The 25,236-nt window shown below is 39.6% G+C and overlaps 1 protein-coding gene across 1 annotated transcript in view; it reads right to left on the bottom strand.

Annotated features, from left to right (window-relative positions):
- The window catches only part of LOC132479145 (uncharacterized), a 302,289-nt gene extending 278,823 nt beyond the window's left edge, over nt 1-23,466 (bottom strand). Inside the window, 6 exon segments of the mRNA XM_060082726.1 lie at nt 1,572-1,690; nt 8,757-8,831; nt 9,380-9,451; nt 15,418-15,498; nt 20,580-20,634; nt 23,112-23,466. Coding sequence (XP_059938709.1) covers nt 1,572-1,690; nt 8,757-8,831; nt 9,380-9,451; nt 15,418-15,498; nt 20,580-20,634; nt 23,112-23,466 — 757 coding nt within the window.
- Between the last annotated feature and the right edge of the window lie 1,770 nt (nt 23,467-25,236).

Raw genomic sequence — 25,236 nt, 5'->3', positions numbered from 1 at the left:
ACCACCGCCGCTAACAGGTCGTCATCTGGACATGTCCTTCTCCAACTACCCACTGAGTCCTTTGCTTAGTCCCTGCTTCTATATATCCCAGTCCCCGTAACAGAAGCCTCTATACAGAAAAAAACACTATGTCCGCCCTGGCTCTTTGCTAAAATTTGGGCAGGGAGCTCGGGTATAAGTTAAGAGATTTGCCAGATTGTATGCCCATGTGGAATGTTCAACAAATCAATGGAATAATACTTGAGGCCCTAAAATGTAGACGGGAAAAAGCAACTTCTGTCAGATGGCTACTTTGCTTTCAATTCATTTTACTTCTAATATTTCCAGCTCTACTTGGGGAACCATCCAAATCTTCTGACTGTGTGAAGGTAATGTGTACCAGTGTGTAGCTGGGCTTGTCTCCCAAAAGGATTAAAAGTATTTTTGGTGAGGGTCAAAGAAGGAGGGAAGGGTCATGAGAAAGGAGGAGCAGAGGCTAGCAGAGAGCCCCAAACTGGGGACAGGAGATCGGGGCCCTAGGGTCATAGCACTTAACACCTCTGATCTTGTTTTTCCTCACCTGTAAAAGGAGATTAAAAATGCTTTTTCTGCCCACTTCTGGGGGAGAAGGGAGTAATATAATTAGTAAAAAAAATGTTTGGGGGAGTTCCCAGGTGGTCTAGTGGTTAGGACCCGGCACTTTCCCTGCTGTGGCCCGGGTTCAATCCCTGCTGGGGGAACTAAGATCCCACCAGCTTGGTGGCCAAAGGAAAAAAAAAAAAAACTGTGTTGAAAAATCAGCAATATTGTCTTTATATAAGTGGCAAAGTGTTATTATTTATGATGTGCTCTAGATCACTGAAAGAGACCTGTATTCAAGCTACCTGGGCATGAAAGCACATTTTGGAAGTCATCAAGTTAGTGCCCATAAATCTAATATATAGAAAAATCGTTGAAAGCCCCTGAGTGTTTTGTGGATAGAAAAACTTGCGATTCAGAGCAAGTTCAGAGCTGGACAGTCAAAGAAATAACTAGCTCTCCCATGCATTAGAAGGGCTTGGTAGCAGCTTCTGGTTATGGAACCAGAAACTCTCAGGCTCCAGATAGGACATAAAACAGCATCACTTGCACTCTTTATAAAATTGCAGAAACAAACCAAATAAACAAAAATATATTTACACCTGTCTTATAAGACAAAGGGTACTTGAGACCTAATGTATATAAAATCAGTTTACAAACTGTGATGTACTATGTGAATAAGTTGTCATTTGCAGAGAGGGCAGCATAGGATATGTGGCCATTAATGTGAATTCCCTTCCCCCTTCCATTCCTTTCTCTGGTTCCTTTACATATGCAGATCAGTTACATTATGAAGCTAATAATGTAACTGAGCTCTTCTTAGCTTAATAATGTAACCAAGAATCTGATTTTTAGCAAGGGGGTAATTCTTAGAAATTTAGGGAGCTGGAACTCTAAATGAATGTATTAAAATAATGTAATTACATCATTAGTTTTAAAATGTACCATCCTTGATTAAAAATAAAAAATTAAATTAAAAATTAAAAATGTATTATCCCGCAATTGAGACTCACCACAACGTGTGACGTCCCTCAGGCGTTCACTGTCACAACGCAGCTTGACTGTCTCACAGACAACCTCAATAGTATTTTTAAATTGGCAGAGGCAGCAGGCCCTACGGCTGGGTAAGATCCTATAAATGGAAACACAGGTAATTAAATTCGTGGTAAAAGAGTTACCTGAGTAGGTAGAAGAGGTAGGCCAAGGCCACCACAGACCAGTGCAAAAAGGAGTTCTTGGGGCATATGGACTATAGAACTGGATAGGGGCCTGTTGCCCAATTGCTGCCCTTGACTGTGGGAAATAAATATAGAGGAGGAGAGAGGTGCCCAACAGAAGGATTAGGATGGCAGTAGGTATGATATGCCTAGAAAAAAGGGAATAGCGATTAGAATTGGGTGACACTGATCTGTCGTTTAATTCAGAAGTATCTCCTTCCAACCCGAAAGCCTCACTTTGGGTTGAGAGTACACAGGAAGAAGGCAGACTTCTAAGAAGAGTATGAATAAGACCCCACATTCTGGAGTCACTTTCTCAGTTCCTATTTGTGAGGAGTAATATATTAGAAATTATTCTAGTAATAAAAAAGCATCATGTGGCTAAACAATAACAGAGATCGCATTGACCAAATCTGGACAAAAGGAACATTCCAAAGAATAACATTATCATTATAATAAGGTATAACACAGTTAATTGGAAAAAAAGCACATGAGTTCATAATGATACTCCAAATGAAAAGTGGGGGAGCTCTTCTTTACAGAATAATGTCAGCTAATAAATGCAAAAGGAAGGATAGAATTAGGAAAATGTTATTTTGCAACTATCAATGTAATAATCGATTCAGACAAGGATTATCATTGATGCACAGTTGGGTGAAGAGTTGTTTGAAAGTAGGATCTTCACTGATCCCAAGGATCACCCCACATATTATTTATCAATTACCAAGGGGAAAAGTAACTTTACAATGGAGAGATATGGAATAGGCCACCTTAATCAAGTGATCAAACTTAGCACTGGGCCACCTCAAGTGATGAAGTATGAAGAATACATCACCTATATAGTATTCTTCCCCAAAATGTTTACTTTGAATCTAATGAGGAAACAGACAAATACAGATTGTGGGGCAATTTACAAGACAACTGGCTTAGACTCTTCAAAAAAGCCAATGTCATAAAAGACCAAAAAAAAAAAATAGTAGGGAAAAATTCTAGATTAACGGAAACACAGACATGACATGCAATGCCTAATCTTTAATTGGATCCTGTATCAAAACAAAACAGACTTAAAGAATGTTATTGGCTTCTGGCCAAGATGAAGTACAAGGGCCAACTTAACCTCCCAGCTGAAACAAGAAAAAAAAAAAAATCAGATGGAACATATGAAACAACAGTTTTCAAGAAACTGAACCTCAGGCAATACATTTCAGTGATTCCCGAGGAGATGGGAAATAAATGAAGTGATCCCTATAATTGCCCTTACTTCTCTGAGAGAGTATCCACGTCATGGTACAGGGAAGAGAAGTCCAGACAGAGACTAGTGGGCTCCCTGACAGACGAAATGGAGATAAGGGTCTGGGAAAACCAAGGTAACTAGAGTTCACAAAGCAGAGTATCAGAGAGAAAAGAAGTGCACAGACAAAGAACTCTGGAGATATGCAGAGGGATCTCTTGAGAATTCAACAAAGCATGGGTCAATACATTTGTGTGAGGAATAACTTGATGCCAGGAAAAGAACCACATGAAAGGATTAATAAGAAGAACAACTGGATATCACACAGGGTTGTAGGAATAGTACCTGTTCCTACAAGTCAGACTGGAAAACCTCATGATACTCAGAAAGGACTTGTCTCAGTAGTTGCAAATAATGAGCTCCAGACTAAAGGCTACTTGGACTCCTACCCAACGAACCTTAAAAGCTAGACCTAAAAGAATACAATTGTTTTGAGTAACCTAATTTCACCCAAAACAAAGCCCAGGCATTTTACAGGAATATAAATATACATAGCACACAATAAACTAAAACTCACAATATCTGGGATCATATGAAAAATTGCCAAGCATGCAAAGAAGTAGGAAAATATGACCCATACTGAGGAGAAAAGGCAATCAATCAACAATAACCCATAATCTATACAGATGTTAGAATTGGCAGAAAAGACCTTTTAAAAAGTTATTATACATGAAGAAAAGTTATTATAACTGTATTTCATATGTTAAAAAACCCAGACTAAACCCTGAAAATGTTAAGTACAGGCATGGAAAATGTAAAACAGACCTAAATTGAGCTTCTAGAGATTAAAAACAATGTCTAAATGAAAAAGATATTGCAGGAGGTTAAAGGCTAATTAGACATGGCAGAAGGTCAGTGAACATTAAGGCATAGCAACAGAAACGATCCAAAATGAAACAAAAGGAGTAACAAAACAACAACAAAATGAATAGAGCCTCAGTGACTTGTGCAACAACTTCAAGTGGCCTAATACCTGTGTACTTAGAGTCCATGAAGGAGAGGAGAAATATAAAAATTTGAAGAAATAATAGCCAAAATTTTTCCAAATTGGTAAACACTATAAACCCACAAAGTCAAGAAGATTAATGAACTTTAAGCAGAAGAAACATGGACAAAACTACACCAAGGCACAGAAAATAATCGAATTGCTCAAAACCAGCAATAAAGAGAAGAATTTAAAAGGAGCCAGAGGAAAAAATTATACACTACATGCAGAGGAACAAAGATAACAATGACAGCAGAATTCGTGCTTGAAAAATCGTAAACGAGAACTCAGTGGAATAACATCTTTAAAGTAGTGAATTGAATTCTATCAAGCTAGAATTTTATACCCACATCTGTCAAAACAAAAGCAAAATAAAGACTATCTCAGACATACAGAAGCTGAAAGAATTCATTGCTGGTAGACTTTCACAATAAGAAATGTTAAAAGAAGTATTTTTAAGCAGAAGGAAAATGACACCAGATTGGAATATGGATCTACATAAAAGATTAAGAATACTGGATACATACAACAATGAAGACCCAATTCAACCAAAAATAAATAAACAAATTAAGAAAAGAAGGGAAAAATCATATAATCACTGCAATAGATGCAGGAAAAGAATGAAAACATCTAACATACATTCCTGATTAAAGAAAAAAAAAACAGCCCTCAGTAGACTAGGAATGGAAGGAGACTTCCTCAACTTGATAAATGACTTCTACAAAAAACCTAACATCATACTTAATGGTGAAGGACAAAGTACTTTCTCACCAGGATCAGGAACAAGGCAAGGATATCTGCTCTCATTGCTTCTATGTGACATGGCACTGAAGGTTCTAGCCAGTGCAATAGGGCAACAAAAAGAAAAGACACATTCAGAATGGAAAGGAAGAAGTAAAACTATCTTTATTTGCAGAGAACATGATTATGTCGAAAACCTGACAGAAGCTACGAAAATGCTACTGGAACTAATAAATGAGTCTATCAAGTTTGCAGGGTACAAGATCAACATACAAAAAGATGAATTTGTCTCAACAAACAATCAGAGATCAAAGTTTTAAAATGCTACTTATAAAAGAATCCAACATATAAAATACTTAGAATAAATCTGACAAAAGACTTGCACACTGAAAACTGTAAAATGTTGCCGGGGGAAATTAAGAAAGACCTAAATAAATGGAGAGATATAAAGTATTCATGGATCAGAAGATTCAATATTGTTGAGACATCAATTCTCCCCAAATCGATTTATACATCAAAACCCCAGTAGGCTTTCCTATAGACATTGACAAGCCAATTCTAAAATTCATATGGAAATAAAATTTAGAGTAACTAAAACAACTTTGAGAAAGAACAAAGTTGAAGAACTAACAGTAACTGATTTCAAGGATTATGAAGCTACACCTTCAAGACATTGTGATAGTAGTGTAAAGATAGACAAAAAGACCAAAGGAACAGAATACAAAGTTCTGAAGTAGAGAGATGTGGAGAACTGACTTTCAGGTTCAAAGGCATTTCAGTGGAGAAATGATAGTCTTTTCAACAAATGATGCTGGAACAACTGAATATCCAGGTGCAAAAAGAAAAAAAAATGAACTTCCATCTAAACCATATACAGAAATGAACTCAAATTGGTTCAAAGATCTAAATGTAAAACATAAAACTATAAAACGTCTAGAACAAAACAGGTGAAAAATTTTATGACCTTGAGTTCGGCAAGATTTCTTAGATACAACACCAAAAGCATAATGCATAAAAGAAAAAAACAGATAAATTAGACACCATCGAAATTAAGAATTTCTGCCCTGCAAAAGACACTCCTGAGTGAACGAAAAGATGAGTCACAGAATGGGAGAAAATACCTAGCAACTTACCTATTGGATAAAGGACTAATTTCCAGACTATAGAAAGAACTCTCAAAACTCCAGAAAAATATAGATAAAAGATTCAAAGATATACAGATGGAAAATAAGCATATGAAAAGATGTTTGACATGATTAATCATTAGGGATGCTACAGTGAGATACAACTACACACCTATTAAACTATCTAAAATTAAAAATACTGAGCATAGCAAATGTTGGCCACAACATAAAGAAAATGCAGCTCTCGTACACTGCTGGTAGAGATGTAAAATGATCAAACCACTATGGAAAATAGGTATTTTTTAAAAACTTAAACATACACTTACCAATGATGCAGCCATTCTACAGGCAGGCATTTACCCAGGAGAAATGGAAGTAAACATCCATACAAGACTTGTACACAAATATTCATAGCAACTTTATCTGTAATAGACAAAGACTCAAACAACTCAAAAGTCCATCAATGGTCAATACATAAATGGTGGTACATCCACATAAAGGAATGCTCTTCAGCAATAAACAGAAATGAATTACTGATATATACAACAATATGGATGAAGATTAAAATAATCATGCTGGGTTAGAAGCCAGTTAGAAAAAAGTATACACTGTATGATTCCATTTACATAAAATTCTAGAAAATGCAAACAGAAAGCAGATCAATGGTTGCATGGCGATTGGCAAGTGCAAGGAACGATGGGAAGGAAGAATTACAAAGAGACATTAAGAAACTTTCTGAGGTGATGGACATTTTGATTTTCGTGATGTCTTCATGGTGTGTATGTAAGTGTGTCTGTAAACACAGATTACTGCATGTCAATTATACCTCAAAAAGCTGTTAAAAGAAATGATATTAGATAAGAGAGACAATTGGGGAAATTTGAATAGCAACACTTTATTAGGTAATATGATTGTGTAGGAATTTAATTTCTTCAATACTGTGTATTAACAGTATCGTCGTTACACAGGGAAATAATTTTTAATATCCAGAGAGGAGGGCATCTAGCTGACAAGAGAGGGATCGCAATTGTGGCAGATGCTGTGGGACGCTGAGGAAGATGAGGCTAGAGCAGTGACCAATGCGTGATGGCACGGTGAAGACAGTCATTTGTCAGGTGACCTGACAAAGACGGTTGGAACAGACTGCTAAATGCAGTGCCGTTTCCGCATACTAATCTCACGCAATCCCCTCAACTAGCCTTGGCGTAACAGACAGTTTCTATTAGCTTGCCATATTGGAAGGGGGAAGGCACAATTTAAGGTGCAGTAAGCTGTGTAATAAACTGTCACAATAGGGTCCTACAGAAATAGTTTTTTAAACTGCAAAGAAATAAAACTTGACACTTCCCTCACAACATATATGAAAATTAACTCAAACTGAATCATAGACCTAAATGTAGCTATACAACGTCTGGAAGAAAACGTAGGAGAAAATCTTTGTGATTTGGGGTTAGACAGTGGGGTCTCAGAGAAAGATTTCTTAGATTAAGACGCAAAAAAGCAGGAACCATCTAAGAAAAATTGCTAAGGGACTTCCCTGGTGGTTAAGACTCCGAGTTCCCAATGCTGGGGGCCCGGGTTCGATCCCTGGTCAGGGAACTAGGTCCCACATGCATGCCTCAACTATGAGTTCACATGCCAGATCTAAGAAGCCCATGAGCCGCAACTAAGGGGCCCATCTGCCGCAACTAAGACCAGCACAACCAAATAAATAAATTAAATTAATATGAAAAATTAAGAAAAATTGCTAAATTAGGGTTCATCAAAAATTTAACACTTCTAGTTTTCAGAGACATTTTAATATAATGAAGATAAGTCACAATCTGGGAGACGATATTTACTAAACACATATCTGAGAGCAAGGACTTTTTCCATTTGCCTTTTATTTAAAGCACTCTTAAATCTCAATAAAAATATCCAATTAAAAAATGGATTTGAACAGACACTTCATTTAAAAGGATATTTGCACATGAATAGACACTCAACATCATCAGCTTTTACAGAAATGCAAAATGTGGCAAAAACCACGAGATTCAACTACACACCTACAAGAAAGGCTAAAATTTTTTAAAAAAACAAATATAAGCATCAGGTGAAGATGTAGGTCATCTGCAACTCTCATAGACTGCTTGTGTGAAAGCAACATGGCACAGGCACTTTAGAAAACAGTTCAGCAGTTTCTTAAAAAGTTCAATAGGCACTTATCATATGATGAAGCAATCCCACCCTGAGGTATTTTACCCCAAAGAAATGAAAACATATGCTCACACAAGACATATGTTCACACACACATGTGAGTGTTTTCAGAGGCTTTGTTCATAATAGCCAAAAAACAAGAAGAAACTCAAATGTGCATCGAACGATGAATGCGTAAACAAACTGTGTATCCACACAACTAGAATACTGCTCAGCGCTCAAAAGGAATGAGCTACTGACAGGTGCAACAAAACAGATGAATCTCCAAAGAGACTGGCTAAGTGAAAGAAGCCAAAAACAGAAAGCTACATACCACATGATTTCACTTATCAAATATTCTGGAAAAGGCAACATTATACGGACAAAAATCAGATTGGTGGTTGCCAGAGGCTGGTAGTGACAGGAGGATGGATTGACTACAGAGGGACATGGGGGGTCTTTTGGGAGTGCAGAAGTTTTCTTTACCTCAAATGTGGTGGTGGCTACAGAACTATACGTTTGTCAAAACACATCACACTGTATATTTAAAAAGAGTGCATTTTGTTAAATGAAAATTATACATAAATAAACCTGACTTAAGAAGATAATCAAACAAACCTAAAAATACAATTGAGTGAAAATCAATGTAAGAAAAATCAACTTACAGTGTTTCCAATTCAAGGGTCATCATGAGGATGCTTTCCATTGCGGTAAGTGACACTTGTGCTGTTCCCATGTCTCTGAAGGAGAAGCCCAAACATGCATGATATAAAACCCAAAGACAAAATTTCTAAACTGAAGAAGATACTTAACATGTGATTACTTCCACTTTGGCTTCTTACTTGCCATAGATGATAATTCCAAAGAGCTCTTTTGGAAGAAATTTAAATTTGCATCATCAAATTAATGACCTTGGTGCTGAACAGTACAATCATTTTCTATGATCCTCACTTCTCATTTTCAATTGCATCTACCTCTTTTGATCACTCTTTTTTTTAAAAAAAATAATGTACCCCTTATTCCTTTTTGCTTTCTTGGATAAATACTATTCCTATATGCATCTTCATGTTCCATATCTATATGTGTTCTTCAACACTGTTCTCATCCTCTGCTGGCTCTCTTACCCATATATATTCTTTCTTAATCCTTTTCTTTGCCAATAACTCTTATTTTCAATAACCCAGTTAAAATCTAAATTATGACTGTTTAGCCAAAGTACTCAAGTTTTGACGAAAGTAAAAAGGAGCAGAAATTATCTCATGAGCCATGAAACTCTTACAATACTTACAAAGAGTTTAATGCTGGCACTTTAAAAAGACCAGAATCTTCAACTGTTGGCAAAGGATTACGATTGAGAATTCTGAAAAATGGAATGGAATTAAAATTATCTGCATTTTCAATTACTTCCATGAAAGTTTATATTCATTTTTTTTGGTATGGAACTTGAAGGTTAAAAATATCATTTTATGTCTTTACCTATATATCACCCTTAGAATCTGTAAAACACTCTTTCACTGGGAGCTACCCCGGTCTCTAGATGATAAAGTGGAGAAGAGAAACAAACAAACATACAATAAAATAGAAAAAAAGTGGCTAGCAAAGAAAAAATATGCCAAAGTACTTTTCACGTTAAAAACCCTCGAAGTGACTATGCTGGTAGGAAGCCCTTGCTCTGTAAAAAAAGTACTATTTCTAGTGTCCTCCATAATTCAAGGTGTTTTTCTTTCATCTCTACAAATTTTGAAAAATTTCATGATTTAAACTACTCAGCTAAAGACAAAAATAAGGCTAATTCCTTAGTTCTGGAGCCAAAGAAGAGATAAATCCAAGAGCAACTGGTGAAAGCCATACTCTCATCACATAGTCCCGTGTGTATTCTTGTGCCATAGCCTTTGTTACTGTGTATGTAATCAACTGTTTACTTGTCACTCTCCTAGATTGTCAGCAACTTGAGAGCAGGGACCACACTTTATTGCCATTATTATTCCTGTGCCTGACATAGTGCCTAGTATTTACTAGGCATTTAATAAATGTTTGCTGAATAAATAAATAACATTTTGTTTATATATCAATAAAATAAACAAATTAATTTTGGGGAATAAAATTTTATTCCAAAATGTTGGAATAGATTTTCTTCATAGTTCTTTCTTTCTTTCTTTTTTTTTCCCCTTAGTTCTTTAAAACAAATAAGGGGGAAAAAAAAAACAGAAAAGAAACAGGAAGAAAGAAGAGAATATCTGACTTAAGGTTAACTCTACTCAAGAATTATTAGTGTACTTTTGCAGAATATTATAAAGATAATTATCAAAACTAATATCTTTTGGGTTGCCATGCATATGTGATCAGCATTTAACATTTCATCCTCACAGTAACCTTATGTGATATATATATTACACAATTGTACAAATGAGGAAACTGAGGCACAGAGGAGTTACATAACTTGTCTTAAGTCATCAAGCTCGTAAGAAGCAGAGCTGGAATTTGAACTCAGTTCTGACTCTAAAGCCTGTGTTTAACCTGAATGAAAAAAAAAAGGGTTTTTTTTTTTTTTTTGAAACATCTGTTACTTTAACCTTAATTTTGACAGCACTAAATATAGAAATACCTTTTCAAACTTCATCTACCCATCTGGGAAAGCCTCTATGAGAATTATATTTTCTCTTTTTATTTATTTATTTATTTATTTCTCTTTTTATTTATTTTTTCCTTAATCATCTCTTGTGATAAATATTTAATTAGCCTATGGCCATTGAGACTTTATAGATTTTTTTTAAAAAGTTGCAGGAAAATCAGTAAAAATGATGGAGGAAGGACATCTGAAAATTCATCCCTGCATAGAAGCAACAATAACAACAACAACAAAACTGGCAAAAATGGTCAGAATCAACTTCTTCTGAACTCTGGACATTTAACCAACATGCTGGCAGTAAATGGGGGAGCAATTTATTCAAGGAAAACAAATTAATTTCTGTAAGAACAATGAGATCTGTGTTGCTTTAACTTGCCCTCGACCTTTGGTCTCCATGCCAGTGGTAGCCTTGAAAAACAGCCCACATCCCTGGTACCAGAACGAGCAGCATGGACTGAGAGGTCCTTCAAAGCCTCATTCCCAAAGAACTGTCATTGTTTTACATGTCTGGTGGTCCCCTGGAAGACCTCACTTGAAAGGCTTGCCTTTGACCTGACTGAGGGCTGTCTAGTGAGAAAAGCCTCTGCTCAGGTGGCATTTCTGGAAAACATTTTCAAGCAAATATTTTAACATGGCGGTGGCATGAGGCAATGGATAACAGTTTGGGGCAAAAAACAACCCAACCGCAAAGCTTTAAAAGAAAAGCTGAGGAATGAGATGTGCACAGACACTTTGAAATATTCCAATGTATTCCTGGGAAACTGGAAGACCACAAGACATATTCCTGGGCATCTAGGAGAATAACTGTTAGCATTAATAAATGAGTTCAGCAAGGTTGTAGGATATAAGATCAATATCATTTCTACACACCAGCAATGAGTAATCGAAAAATGGAATTTAGAAAACAATTCCATGTGGAACAGCATCAAAACAAATATAATACTTAGGGGAAAATTTTACCAAGTAAGTGCAAGATTCACACTGAAAAGTACAAAACTGTTGAAAGAAATTGAAGAAGATCTAAATAAGTATAAAGACCTGCTGGATTCATGGACTGGAAGATAATCTTATGAAAATTTCACTACTTCCCAAATCGACCTATGGTTCCATTGCAATTCCTATCAAAATCCCAGCTGACTTCTTTCCAGAAATTGCCAAGCTGTTTCTAAAATTCCTATGGCAATTCGAGGAAACAGAATAACCAAAACAATGTCGGTAAAGAACAAAGTGGGAGGACTCACACATCCTGGTTTCCAAACTCAGTTCAAAGCTACTGCAATCACAGTGTGGTACTGGAATAAGAACAGACATGTAAATCAATGGAACAGAATTGACAAGATAGCAATAAACCCTCATATTTATGGTCTATTGATTTTCAACAAGGGTGCCAAAACAATTCAACGTGGAAAGAACAGTCTTTTCAAATGATGCTGGGACAACTGTACATCCACACACAAAATAATGAAGCTTCACACCGTATATGAAAATTAACTCCAAATGGATCAAATATCCAAACGTAAGAACTAAGACTATAAAACTCTTAGAAGAAAACACAGGAGTAAATCTTTATGACCTTGCTTTAGACAACAGTTTCTTAGATATGATACCAGAAGCACAAACAACCAAAGGAAAAACAGATGAATTAGATTTTATAAAAACTAAAAAGTTTGCGCTTCAAAGGACACTATCAAGAAAGTGAATAAACATATAGAATGGGAGAAAATACTACAGGTGGGAAGAATAAGATGCAGTGGGGAGAAGAAAAGTGTAGTAGTTGCTAGGTGTGACAATCTCAAAATTTTGAACTATTACAAATAAAACAGCCACCCTGAATCACCCCAAAGGGCAGACCCAAGTTATTTTTGCTTTTAGTGTTTATGCCTTTCTAAATCTGAGAAGCTGCCAGGATTCTAGTACATAGCAAAAAGTGAGGACAACACCCTCAAGTGTGTAAGCTTTTGTGTGTACATAGCTATGTAAAGGAAACCAATGCTAGCTGACTGGGGGAGCATTAGGGCGGCTCTGTGACCGCAGCTCAATTTGCCTTCATAGTGTGGACACACCTCCCGCACTGATATTCTCAACAATGGGGTAAATAATTCAATAGGGATAAGGCTTTGATTTTCCTCTTATTCTCTCTTCGTATTTATGTTCTTGGTACGATATTGATGTACCACGGACAAGCCAGCATGTGAATGTGCTCTGTCTGCTTAAGTTATATAGCCTTTCTACATTGTAGAGTCCTTCAGTTTCTAAAATCATGGAGCTTGTATTGTTAGATCCAATGAAGTGACTAAAAGAATTTTTAAACATAAGCCATCAGTCTGGACCTGCATAGGTGAATGAAGGAGAAACACTTTAGAGTCAGAGAAAAAAAGCATACTTAACATTTAGGATTATCAACCACTGCCGGTTTTCCATAGTATATTTCATTCCTGATTTTATCTGAAAGAGATATGATGACTACCACCATTCAAAAAGTGGTACTTTATTAATAAGCTCCTGGCTCATCTTTGAGGTAGGTTTCGGATTTAAAATAGACTACCACACTGCTAACCACTTCACCTGATATTTCTCAATAACATAGAGGCTTCATTCAAGAAACCTACTGACTTATAATTACCTGACACCCGGTGATGAATCAAGGATTTGTGGGGCCTGAACCTCATCTACTTTGGGAAATCCTAGCTAATAAAAACAGGCAAAGTTATAAATAGAAAAATCGCTAGGACCCCTCTCAAGACCTTGGAAGGGACCTATGCAAGTGAGGAGCCCTGAAGCCTAAGGTTCATTGAATTCAGGATAAATCCACCTCAGCTGGGGCCCTTTTCCAAACTTATTTAATGCAAGCAACTTATAAACACCCCAGTAATATGTCATTATAGGTAGTAAAATGATTTAACTCGAGGGTGGCATCTTCCCTTGGTGGCTTGCCTTTGGTAAGAGATGCAATACAGTTTGTATCTCACCATGGCAAATGTTTCCTAAAGCAAATTAGCTTTGTCTATTAGAAAGACTTAGTCCAAAACAAAGACTTACTATACTGTGACAGTCTTTTGAAAGTAACTGTGAATGAGTCTTCGGAGTACAGTACTAATTTATTTACAACACCAGATAGTTCTGATTCTTTCACTACCTTTTTCTGTCATTTAAGAGGAGCGCAAATTCCAAAGGAACAAGTTGGTGCCTCTTCCATTACAAATCTTTTCTAACCTACCACCCGTTTTCTACTTCATCACCCCCCTCCCTCACCTTGTTACCCTGCTGCATAGATGCTAGAATGGCTCTCATATATGTTTTCCCATCAACATCCATATTTCTCCTTCCAGTATGAAAGCTTCTTGGGGACAAAGTCCCTGCCCTATGCGTCTTTGTATCCCCAGCACTTAGTAGAGTGTTCACAGACAGTGGGCAAGGCACTCAGTGAATGTTTTGGAATGAATTCATTAATTTTTAAACTGTGATTTATTTATTTATTTCCACAATGTATTGTCCTGTGTTGCCTACATAACTATAGTGAAACTCTGATTCTTATAAGGAACTCTTGGTGTTCTGGGATGTTTAGGAAAGGTGGTGAGTTTCAGACGTTGTACTGACGCTACTAAAACCTCCTGGGGAAGGGACCTCACGAGCCTGCTCTCCGGTGTGCTAACAGAAGAAAAACCGACCCTCGGTGCTCTCTCCCCAAGGTAGGCGTCCGCAAACTAACAAGGGAAAGGAAGGAGGCCGCTAAAGATAGGCATCTGCAGGAATTGTTAATCCAGCTCCAGACACAGCCTCAACACCTTCATTAACCCAAAATGTGGGAACTGTGTGAAACTGGATTTCTGAACCACAAGACAGGTAAGAGAGTCTTTTCCAAAGCCAGGTGTACAAGAGCTCTTTCCCTTGAGTCTAAAATCGCCTTCGGGCCATTGAACGTACCCACTATCATTTCCTTGTGCCATGAGAAATCAGAGAAGTTTTGAGCTGAAGGGGTGGAAAACCCACACTTCTTATTGAAGAGTAGTCAGCAAAGAAAACATATTGAATTAGGCCACAGCAGTCTTTTCTTTATATTTTTCACACTACAGCTGAACACAAACAACGTCTTTTTCCATACCTCAAAGGTTCCTATTGGCCACCGATAATTCACTTCAGCAATATATGCTTTTTTGAAAAATAATGTTCTGGGTGGCTGGGGAGAGCCCTGTGGTGGGTGTTCAGGAATTCTTTCTGCTTTACCATTTAAAAGAGCTAATGATGGTTGGGGAAGCACCCACACCCACTGAACCACACCCTGCTCAACTTAGTTCTCTGCAGCTCTGTGTTGCATACATTTTAAGCAGTTAGGAACTTTGCACATGAAAAGGAATCAAAGTGAAATTCAAAAGTGGAAGTTCCTGGACCATTCTCATATTGGAGAGGCATCCGTGGGATTCCATGACAATGCTAATCTGAGTGTTTTTGTTTGGTGCCTTTAATTGACCATGCCAAAGATCAGTACTATGGAAAGCAGAGCCTTTCATATATATGAGTTAAACAAGTCTCTTGGCCTCTTTGTACCTTAGTTTCCTCATTTGAAAAAAAAAATAAATGGCTCTCAAGACATACTTTCCAGAATTCATACTGGGCTTACTTACACCCAGCTAACCAATAACTGCATGATTGCTTTTACACACAGTTGTTTACATGTATTCATCTTCTATTTCACTTACAACTTGTGTAAAAACTGCATTCCATGCCAGGCCTGAAACGTTCCAAAGCTCAGTTCTGTGAGTAAATTGCAACCAAGATTTCTACAAAAAAAGACACGAGCAAAAGAATTAGAAAAACAGATATTCTTTCAGAACATTTATCCATTGGCAATAATTCTCATTTATATATGATGAAACGTAACATCACTACTCCCTCCATACACTAAAGAAATCTCACTGTGGGAGATATTATGATTTATACTTTCATGATTATATATGTGGTGCATTAGATACAAAATACTAAATGCTCATTAAATACTTGTGTTAAGTGATCTTTATTTCTCTAGCTAGGCAGCACTATTGACAGTTTGGGCTGGATAATTCTTTGCTGTGGGAGGCTCCCCTGTACACTGTTGGATGTTTAGTAGCATCTCTGGTCTCTGTCCACTAGATGCCAGTAGCGTATACAGTTCTGACAAGCAAAACTGTCGCCAGACACTACCAAGTGTCACCTGTGTGCAAACTCACCCTGGTTGAGAACCACTGCTCTTGATCCTGGGGGATGTTGGATGCTCAGCATGATCCTGCTCTGTGCTGGAACTGTCACCTCGGGATACAATGGAGACTGAGCTACAACTTCCTTAAGGAGCTCTGGAGGCTGAGGTGGGGTCTTCTGCTGGACTGGAGAAGGTTCAACCTCTTTAGTGACCTGTGGATTTATGGGAAGTGCCAGAGCCAGAGATTTAACAGTGACCTTGTACAAGTGTGACTGCTGAGCTTCATTTACCCCATGATGAACACATGGTCAAACTACAACCTCCTTAAGTGTCTCCAAAGGCCGGGCGAGGGCCTCCTGAGGACTTGAAGTTTCTAGTTCCTCAGGGGCCTCTGAAGGCTGAGATGGAGCCTCCTGCGGAAGTGGAGGTGGTTCTACCTCCACAGTGGGCTCTGCATGCTGAGCCTGGGCCTCTGCCTGGGGTGAAAAAGATTCAACGTCCTCAGGGGTCTGTGGATGCTGAGCAGGGGCCTCTTGATGAAGTAAAGATTCAGCCTCCTCAGTGAGCTCTGGATGACGAGTTTGGGCCTCCTGCTGGGATGCAGAAATATCTCATCCTCAGCAGAAGACTCCCTGTCGTGTAGCTTTTGGGTCATGTGTTCCTTGCGTGTGGCGCTGAGAGGCCTATACATACCCCTAAGCCAAAGTGGCCGCCTTCTCCCGAAAAAGCCCTCCTAGAACACAGAAAGGGAAATATTAATTCTGCATCTCCCCTGCTTTCTCTGGCCACAGTACTTTATCCTCCTCACATCTACCTGACTCTCACTTTCCCCTGAGCTTCTCTTACGCAGCAGAAATCCAAAAAAGCCCCTTGGAGGAAAACACACACTGTTAGTGCTGCATGTCACTTTTCATCTCTCTCACAATGTGTTATCTCTGCTTTCATTAGGACTAAATGGGGACCTCAGTCCATAATCACAATGAGCAAAATCACCACAGACCCGGGATCATGAAAATCATTGCATGCATGCTGGCCTTCCAGAAGTTCTCTGTGTCTGTCCAAAATGGACCCCAAGTGTCTCTGGAGAGACATTTGTATGTGGCTTAGCATGGAGCATAGGCAGGATTTTCAGCCCCGTTCACCTTTCTTTGCCCTTGGCCAACTGCCCTCGTGCAGTGAAAACACTTGCACAACGGCACTGGGCAGAAACTCGTTACTCCCTTAGACGCGCTTCACACCAGTCCGCTTCGGACTTAGTCGCACATGCAGCATTTGCTGCGGGTGTGGGTGTGGGGAGAAGGTGATTTTATTTTCCTGGCTGCTCTATCCTATACGTTGAATCACACCAAGTAAACACCTGAACCCAACGAGCAAAGTCATCTATAGCTCTCTGACTTTCACTCTGCAGGCTGTCACTCAGGTGTCAGTGAATTGTGGAATCCGTTTAAAGGCCACGACCAGCAGGGAAGCACAAAATACTCTTTTTGAATACAAATAGAAGAGAAAAAAATCACAGTGCACAATAAGTTTGTTTCAGAAACTACTTATGTCCATATAGTATGTGTCTACTCAACTGTGACCTAAAACGTAGCTCACAGCCCAAGCACAGTGTGTGATCAGTGGAGAAGTCCTCAGTGGAAAGGGACCATCTTCTTCTTGGTAATCACCAGCAGTATGACCATGGGGCAAGGTAGTTTCCCTTTCTCTTTCTCCAGTTCCTTATTACAAAAGGAAGAGACAAACTACTGTCTAAAGTTTCTCCCGGTTAAAATTCTATGAGGTTTGGATAAAGGGAATAGAGAGTAGGGGCCTGAAAAACAGTAGGATGAGAAGGGAAGTTTTCTTGCCACTTTCCAGAAGGGACTCATATGTTCTACCTTTTGTCAGCTTTGAGTGAGGCCAGCCCCTAAATCCCCAACCATGTGGCCCTCCCTACCCCAGAGCCTCCTAGAAGGCCTCTGGCCTGGCCTGATGCCTGGGAGCCAGGCATCCGCCCAGCAGGAACAGGTACAACCAAAACCTCTCCCCGTCCACCCTCTTTCCTTAAAGGACTAGTGAGAGCAGATGAATGTGTGCCAGTCCTGTTCTAACTCAGCTTGGGCTGCGGAGCTAATTCTGCTGAGAAATAAACTAGGGTAAACCATTAGGGTAATCAAGCGTTCTTCCTGCCTTTGCTGAGGAAACTGAAATAGATGAGTTCTAAGTTCTCCTCTAGTTGTAAATTTCTGCTTTCAAAGACCAATATTTACCTTCTGCTTCTTTTTCTATCTTCCTCTTTTGCAATTCTAGGAGAAGAAATCTGTTTTGAAAGAAAACAGGATCATGATTATCCATTACAACTATTTCCAAATCCTTATTCATTCCTTTTGACTTTAAATCTTATCTATCCAGTAAGATGACAACTCTTTCAAGGAAAGGAATTCTACCCTGTTTAAGAATCCTTTGACTCTTCCACAGTACCTAACTTAGGGTCTTGCATGCAGCTGGCGATATATTTTATTGACTGTTTTAGATAACGTTCAACAGATAATTCCTAATAAAAACTCTCAGAAGTAGGAAAAGAAAATAAAAGTATCTGGCAGAAACCTAAGCATTGTTCTAAAGTCAAGAACAAGAGTAGGATGCCCAATCATTACTGCTACTATTGAGCACTGTGGAGGAGGTCTTAATCAGTACGATAAGAAAAACGAAGTATTGGAAAGAAGAGACAAACATATCTGCATATGAAACAAGGGACCCAAAAAGACCAAAAGTATCAACTGAAATTTTATTGGAAGTAACATGAGTAAGATGGCTCCATACAAAATCAAGAGATCAACATATTAGCCTCAATAGCTTTCCCATATAACACAACTAACTAACTAAAAAACAGAAGGAACCTCCCGTTCACTATATCAATACAAATGCATAAAGCACCTAGGAATAAATTTAGCCACAAATTTGTAAGACCTATGTGATGAAAATATTAAAACTTTTTTGAAGGACGTTAAGAAGTACTTACATGGCATGAGATACCATCCTCCTAGAATGTTGTAAAGAGGTCAATTCTCTTCAAATGAAACTAAAAATTCAATGCAATCCATTTTATAGCCAAAATAATTTTTAAATAAAACCTGGCCAGCTGACATTTGGTAGAGAATATATGTAAGAATAGTTATGAGATGTATGCAAAAGAAGGTCAAAGAGTAGGACCTTGCCCTACCAGATATAAAATATGTTATAGAGCAACTGGAAGTAAGCAGTGTGATATCAGTACTGGTACAGGACAAGATAACTGGATCACAGAACAGCATCCAGATGAAGATAGCATATTAGACCAGGGAAGAAGGAATAAACCATTCAGTGAAAGATTTGAAAAGCATCAGATCTTCATGTAGGGGGAAAAAGTTAGATCCCCTACCTCAACCACACGAACAAACAAATACAACAAATTCTGGACAGATTATAAAAGTACTTGAAGAAAATATTAGAGATGGTTTTTACGTCACGAGGTGACAAAGGCCTGGCTAACAAAACCCACCCCACATGAGCCATGAGGAGACGACAGGCAGATATGGTGGCAGACTGTCAACACACCTCCTACTCTTCACAGCCCTTGCCCCCTTTTCCCCTGGACTGTTTGTCTGCTTCTTGTTGACTTATAAAACTCTTGGGAGTTCCCTGGTGGTCCACTGGTTAGGGCGTGGCTCTTTCACTGCTGTGGCCCGAGGTTCAATCCCTTGTCAAGGGACTAAGATCCTGCAAGCTGCACAGCATGGCCAAACCCCACCACTTCGAAACAAACAAACAAAAACTCTTTATGGTAAAGAAATACTGGCTTTCATTGAATTTCAGTGTTTCGAATATTTCCAGTGTTTTTGTCTCTAAGGAGACAAGACAAAAGAGTGGAGTAGGGAGCACCAGCTTTGCAGTCGGGTGAAACTGCCTTCTGCTTTGGGTTTGGCCGCTGGGGCCTTACACTGATCTCCTTCATCTATGAGGGAGGGATAGTAATATCATCCTCACAGGACTGTGGGCTTTAAATCAGACAATATATGGAAAACTCTTCATCTTATGCTCGGCATGAATCAGTGCTAAGCTGGTATCACAGACAAGATGGTGGAATATATCAAAGGCTCTGCTTGTGGCATCAGGCTCTGAAGGCTCTTTCCCACCAGAAGATTATAGAAATATTGCTTTTATTTTCTTCTAATACCTTTATGTGGTCTTTTTTCACATTTATGGATATATGTTTATTTAAGATGAAACATGGGGATCTGCTATTTACCCCCCAAATACTTAGGCAGCTATTCTATCACCATTTATTCATTTTCTTCCGCTGACTGCAATAGTAAAACATGACATTTCAAAAGTCTTAAGAACACAGGGGCCTATTGCTGGACTCTATCCTACTTCAAATAAATATTCGGTTGAATTATTCCTCACTGTGGAATTGACATAACGCCTCATCTCTCTTCCGTTGAACACCATTATTGTCTACCATAGGAAGGACACTGCGTGGCCCCTGTCCTCCAAAAGCTTATCGTATATGTGGGGAGAGGAAATAACGGTTAGGACTCCTCGCTTTCACTGCCGAGGGTACAGGTCCAATCCCTACTTGGGGAACTAAGATCACACAGGCCCAAACAAAACAAAACAAAACAAAACAAATGCAAGAAGTTGAAAACAAGAAAAAGGGGACTTTACAGAAATTCTAAAAATGCCAAAGGCCATATGCCACCTGAGATGTAGAGGGTACAGTCTGGGCAATGGCCAATGACTAGCAAGCTAGTCCCCAGCCTCCTAGGCTCAGAAATCATACTCTTCCTCACCAAGCGAGAACTCACGTCTTCCTGTTGTGGCAGTCTCACTTGAGCAATATCACAGGATTGATCAAACATCAGAATGCCAAATTATTACTTGACAATGAGAAATACATCTGTTCTACACACAGGGCATCTGTGTCTACACAAGCAGAGAATTACCTTCTGTGGGGACAGGCCTCCGTGGCACACTGAAGCACAATCACAGAATCGAAGGCTACTTGGTGACAACAGAATTAGAAAAGGAATCAGCCGAGTCCAGAATTTAATGGGAAGGCCTGAGGTAACTGGATCCATCCATCTCCTCAACAGGCAGCCTGGCTAGTGGGCCTGACTCTGCAGTTATGCTGCCTAAGGTGCCATCTCTACTCTTGGGCAATGTGAGGATGGGCACTGCCCATGTTGGTCTCTCCTCACCTTTTCTATGCTTTCACTAGTGACCAACCCTCCTGCAGATAGACACATTTCTCTTTAGAAGTTAGTACATCATGTCAGGTTTGATTCAAGTGTGATAGGCCAGGAAGCCATTGGTCCTTACACATCTCTGCTCAGCTCCATGATGTGCTAACCTTGGTGGTTCTCTCCTGGGGGGCTGCCTTTCAAAAAACTGCTTACCACTTTTGTGAGTTCTGAGGGGAGGGGACTGCTTTGCTATGGCCCCTAAGAAATGGTGACAAACCTCACAGGACTAGGATCAGGAGGGCTGGGGTATTCAGGGAAGGCTTTACAGAGAAAGATATCTGAACTTGAGTTGGCTTTTCAGAGATTCATAGGAGTTCCACAGGCAAAGCAAAATAAAGGAATTTTCGATGGACAAAGCACAGACAAAAGTAGGAATGGGTATGGTGTAACTAGCGTATAGTGAGGAGCTGCTTTGGCTGGAATGGAGGGCTGCCATTACAGGAGAAAAGATAACTAAAGTAATGTGGAGTGGTAGGGTAGAATCAAGACTGTCAGCCTATTAAAATCACTCTTTTAATGTTAGCAACTGCCTGCTGGAAAAGTAATAAACCACTATGTAACTGAACAAAAGGTAAACAGGCTAGCTCCAGGAATAGGCTACTATAACTATTTGAGGGTAGCCTGCTGCAAGATTTTACTTGCAGTGTTTTAATGGAACCTATCTACACAATTCCTAATACACCGGAGAAGAAAGCTGCTAAGTAAACCTGAGGAGTTGACGAGATCACACTTTTGTCTTTTAGGCATGTCCTTTTAGCCCTCCCAGGGTGACTGATAGCTCCTTGAGTATGGAGATCCTATATCTCTCATCACTTCAGCCAAGAAGGAAAGAAATCAACAGTAGAATGAGAGTGACTGGTGAGGACCTCAAATCAGCATACTTTCTTGAGTTGAAGAAAATTTACTATCATGTCAACTCTGGCCTTCTTATAAACTTCACTTGTCAAAATAGTCCAATAGCTTGTTATCATGGATCCAATTCCATAGGGATCTCCTGGGAGTGAAGTTCCTTTTAAAAATCCTGTGGGGACTTCCCTGGTGGTGCAATGGTTAAGGATCCGCCTGCCAGCACAGGGCACACAGGTTCGATCCCTGGCCTGGGGAGGTCCCACATGCTGCGGAGCAACTAAGTCAGTGTGCCACAACTCCTGAGCCCGTGCAGCTACAGCCCGTACTCCACAACAAGAGACGCCACCTCAGTAAGAAGCCCATGCACCGCAATGGAGACCCAACGCAGCCAAAAAAAAAAAAAAAAAAAAAAAAAAACCCACAAAAAAAAACATCCTGGGAATATACTTTTCATTAAAAGAACAAAGTGTATGTCAGTCCTCATGGCTAAAGGGAAGAATCAAGTAGTAGCAGGTGGAAAGGTGGACTTGATTCTCAGTTTCTGGGTTCTGAATCTGAATTAATTATTGTCCTTACCTCAGTGAGACAGAGAATTCTAACACAAATCGTCACTACTACAGGTACAGATACTGCCAAGATGAGTTTGTTGTTATAGTCATAACCTGGAACTTCTTTTGTGAGCTGAAGAAATATATCACAATTTTTAAAAACAAGGAGATAGAAGGGATGAAAACTTACGATTCTTCATCCTATTCTAAACGATAGCTAACTATTCTTAAACTACTATGAAACCCAATCCTTCCAGGCGAGTAGCTTCTATAAGAACAAGCCAAATTTAATGTTATTAGTCTTATCATTAGCATTTTCTTCTACAATTTATCTACAATTTATTTATCTTGTGTTATGTCCTTTTCGCGTCTACCCTAGGAATAGTGACACACTCTCTCAATGAGCAAAGTTGGAGATCACTGTCTTAGCCCGTTTCATGGCTGAAGATAAGATACTGACTAGGAGCCCGTGGTATTCCCGCTTGGGCACGTTAATGGCATGTCCTAAACTGAGTAAAAGTCCAAGTCCCACGTGTCAGGGGTTATCCTCACCTCACTTGACTCCTGCTCTTTCTGCTCACTCTGGGCTTCTGTGCTCTCACTGATAGAGTTGTCAGCTTTCCACTGGTCCATATCCCATTCCGCTTTGGACACATTTACTTCTTGCTGCTTGCTGAGAAGCTTCATCAGGAGGCCTGTTCTAGAGATGAGGTTGGCACAGGCCAGCTGCACGTGGGTGTCCGAGCAGTCTATTTTCAAAGTCTGGATAACATGAGAAATGAGCCTTTGCACGTCATTGTTGGGGATGAGGGACCAGAGCTGCTGGTTTAGCTGAGTTTCAACTTGATCACCCGGGGATGCGAGCCCTGGGAAAGTGAAGCCTGTGGGCTTAGAGGATAATTCAGTGACCATGTTGTGGTGCTCCCATTGTGTTTTGTTGCTGTGTTGAACAGCTGGCATACTGTTGTCTGCAGCGACAGTAGAATGTGCAGTGGAGACGTTCCTATGGCTAGTGTTTCCAGGGCCGGTTCCTCCTGGCAGAGTAGCGTTTCCTGTAGAACTAATTGCTTCAGAAACATTTTGTGCAGTATTGTTTTCTGAAGTAGTGTTTTCTGCAGAAGGGTCTGAAAGAGAAAATAATTCTGGAAAAGGATTTTCCTGAGAAGTCACTTCTCCTGAAGATGAAACAGCCTCTCGTGGAGGGGAATTTATGAGACTCCTCACGACAGAGAACGGAGGGCTTGCAAGCATCACTCTATCAAGTGAACTTTTCTTTCTGAACTTTCAACTCCCTTTTTTCTTTTTTCTTTTTGTTTCTTTTTGCGGTACACAGGCCTCTCACCGTTGTGGCCTCTCCCGTTGCGGAGCACAGGCTCCGGAGGCACAGGCTCAGCGGCCATGGCTCACGGGCCCAGCCGCTCCACGGCATGTGGGATCTTCCCGGACCAGGACACGAACCCGTGTCTCCTGCATCGGCAGGCGGACTCCCAACCACTGTGCCACCAGGGAAGCCCCTCGATGCTTTTTAACTTTGGGTTTTCTGTGGACCCGATGAGACCTAATTTTATGGAAGATGTATTTTTTTTTTCCAGAATGTGAGATTAATTCGAAGTCCTTAATATTTCTAACTCTTGCCTTTGCATCTTCGAAAACATGAATAGCGTTGGATAAGTCTTTTGATTTGCTTTTAACCTCAGATGGGGATTTTGGCGGGATGGAGGCACAAGGCCTGCCCTTGAAGTACGGTTTGAGGGGAGAGGAGCCTGCGGCCTTGTGTTCCTTTATGAATGAAGACTCTGCATCGGAGGACTTTCCCACCAGCTTCCTGGGCCTCTGCACCATGAGGAGCTGTTTCAGCTTTCTTGGGGATGGCCTCCTGAGCTTTCATTCTTTGGCAGTGTTCGCCACAGATGGCTGGGCATTCTGTTTCCTCCTGACGCTCTCATCTCCCACTGCTTTGAGGTGCATTTTCTGTATGCCCCTTGAGGGCCTTGTTCACTCTCAGCAGCTTTTCCTCTGTACTCTCAATCTTTGCTAGGCTGTCTTTCTGTGGTTGGGCAGTTTCTAATTTCTTTTGAAAGATGTAGCGTGTAAACATGGCACTTAAAAGGTTGCAACGCGTACACGTGGCAGGTTTTTCTTCCTTTTTAACCTCATCAATTTTTTCTTGAGTTTCTGCATCTAACAAATTTTCCACAAAATGGAGTTCCCTCAATTTGTTTTTTTTAGTTGAATTGTTGGGTACAGGTTTAACAGAAGGGCTCCTTGTATTGTTTTTCAAAAGGCCCAGCGGCATATGTCCATCTTGTGTATTTGAAAAAAGAAGTTGAATGAATGGTAATAATGTTGATTCCACATCTCCTAGATTTCCCTCTGAGATATAAGGCAGTATGTAATTTAGTGTACTGATAATATCACTTTTATTATTAAAGTCCAGCTGCTCATTCATGAAGCCTGACAAGCTGACAGCACTGTTAGGTGAGGACATCCTGTCTGACTCAATAGTCAGCTCGGTGCTGTTGTTCTCCTTCTGGGCTTGTAACACCTTCATCAACGATCCTCCTGCATTCTCTATAGATGTTTCTTCATCTGTCAAAAGAGAAGGGACTGTTTTTGATCACTGAAGACTGATGGGACAGCCTTTTGTCAGTCCACAGCCAAAGAAATTAGGAATCAGTCAAA

The sequence above is a fragment of the Mesoplodon densirostris genome, chromosome 18 (genome assembly GCF_025265405.1).
Source record: "Mesoplodon densirostris isolate mMesDen1 chromosome 18, mMesDen1 primary haplotype, whole genome shotgun sequence".
Classification (NCBI taxonomy): Eukaryota; Metazoa; Chordata; class Mammalia; order Artiodactyla; family Ziphiidae; genus Mesoplodon; species Mesoplodon densirostris.
The sequence above is the reverse complement of the archived record's forward strand: the minus strand, read 5'-3'. Positions and strand labels throughout refer to the sequence as shown.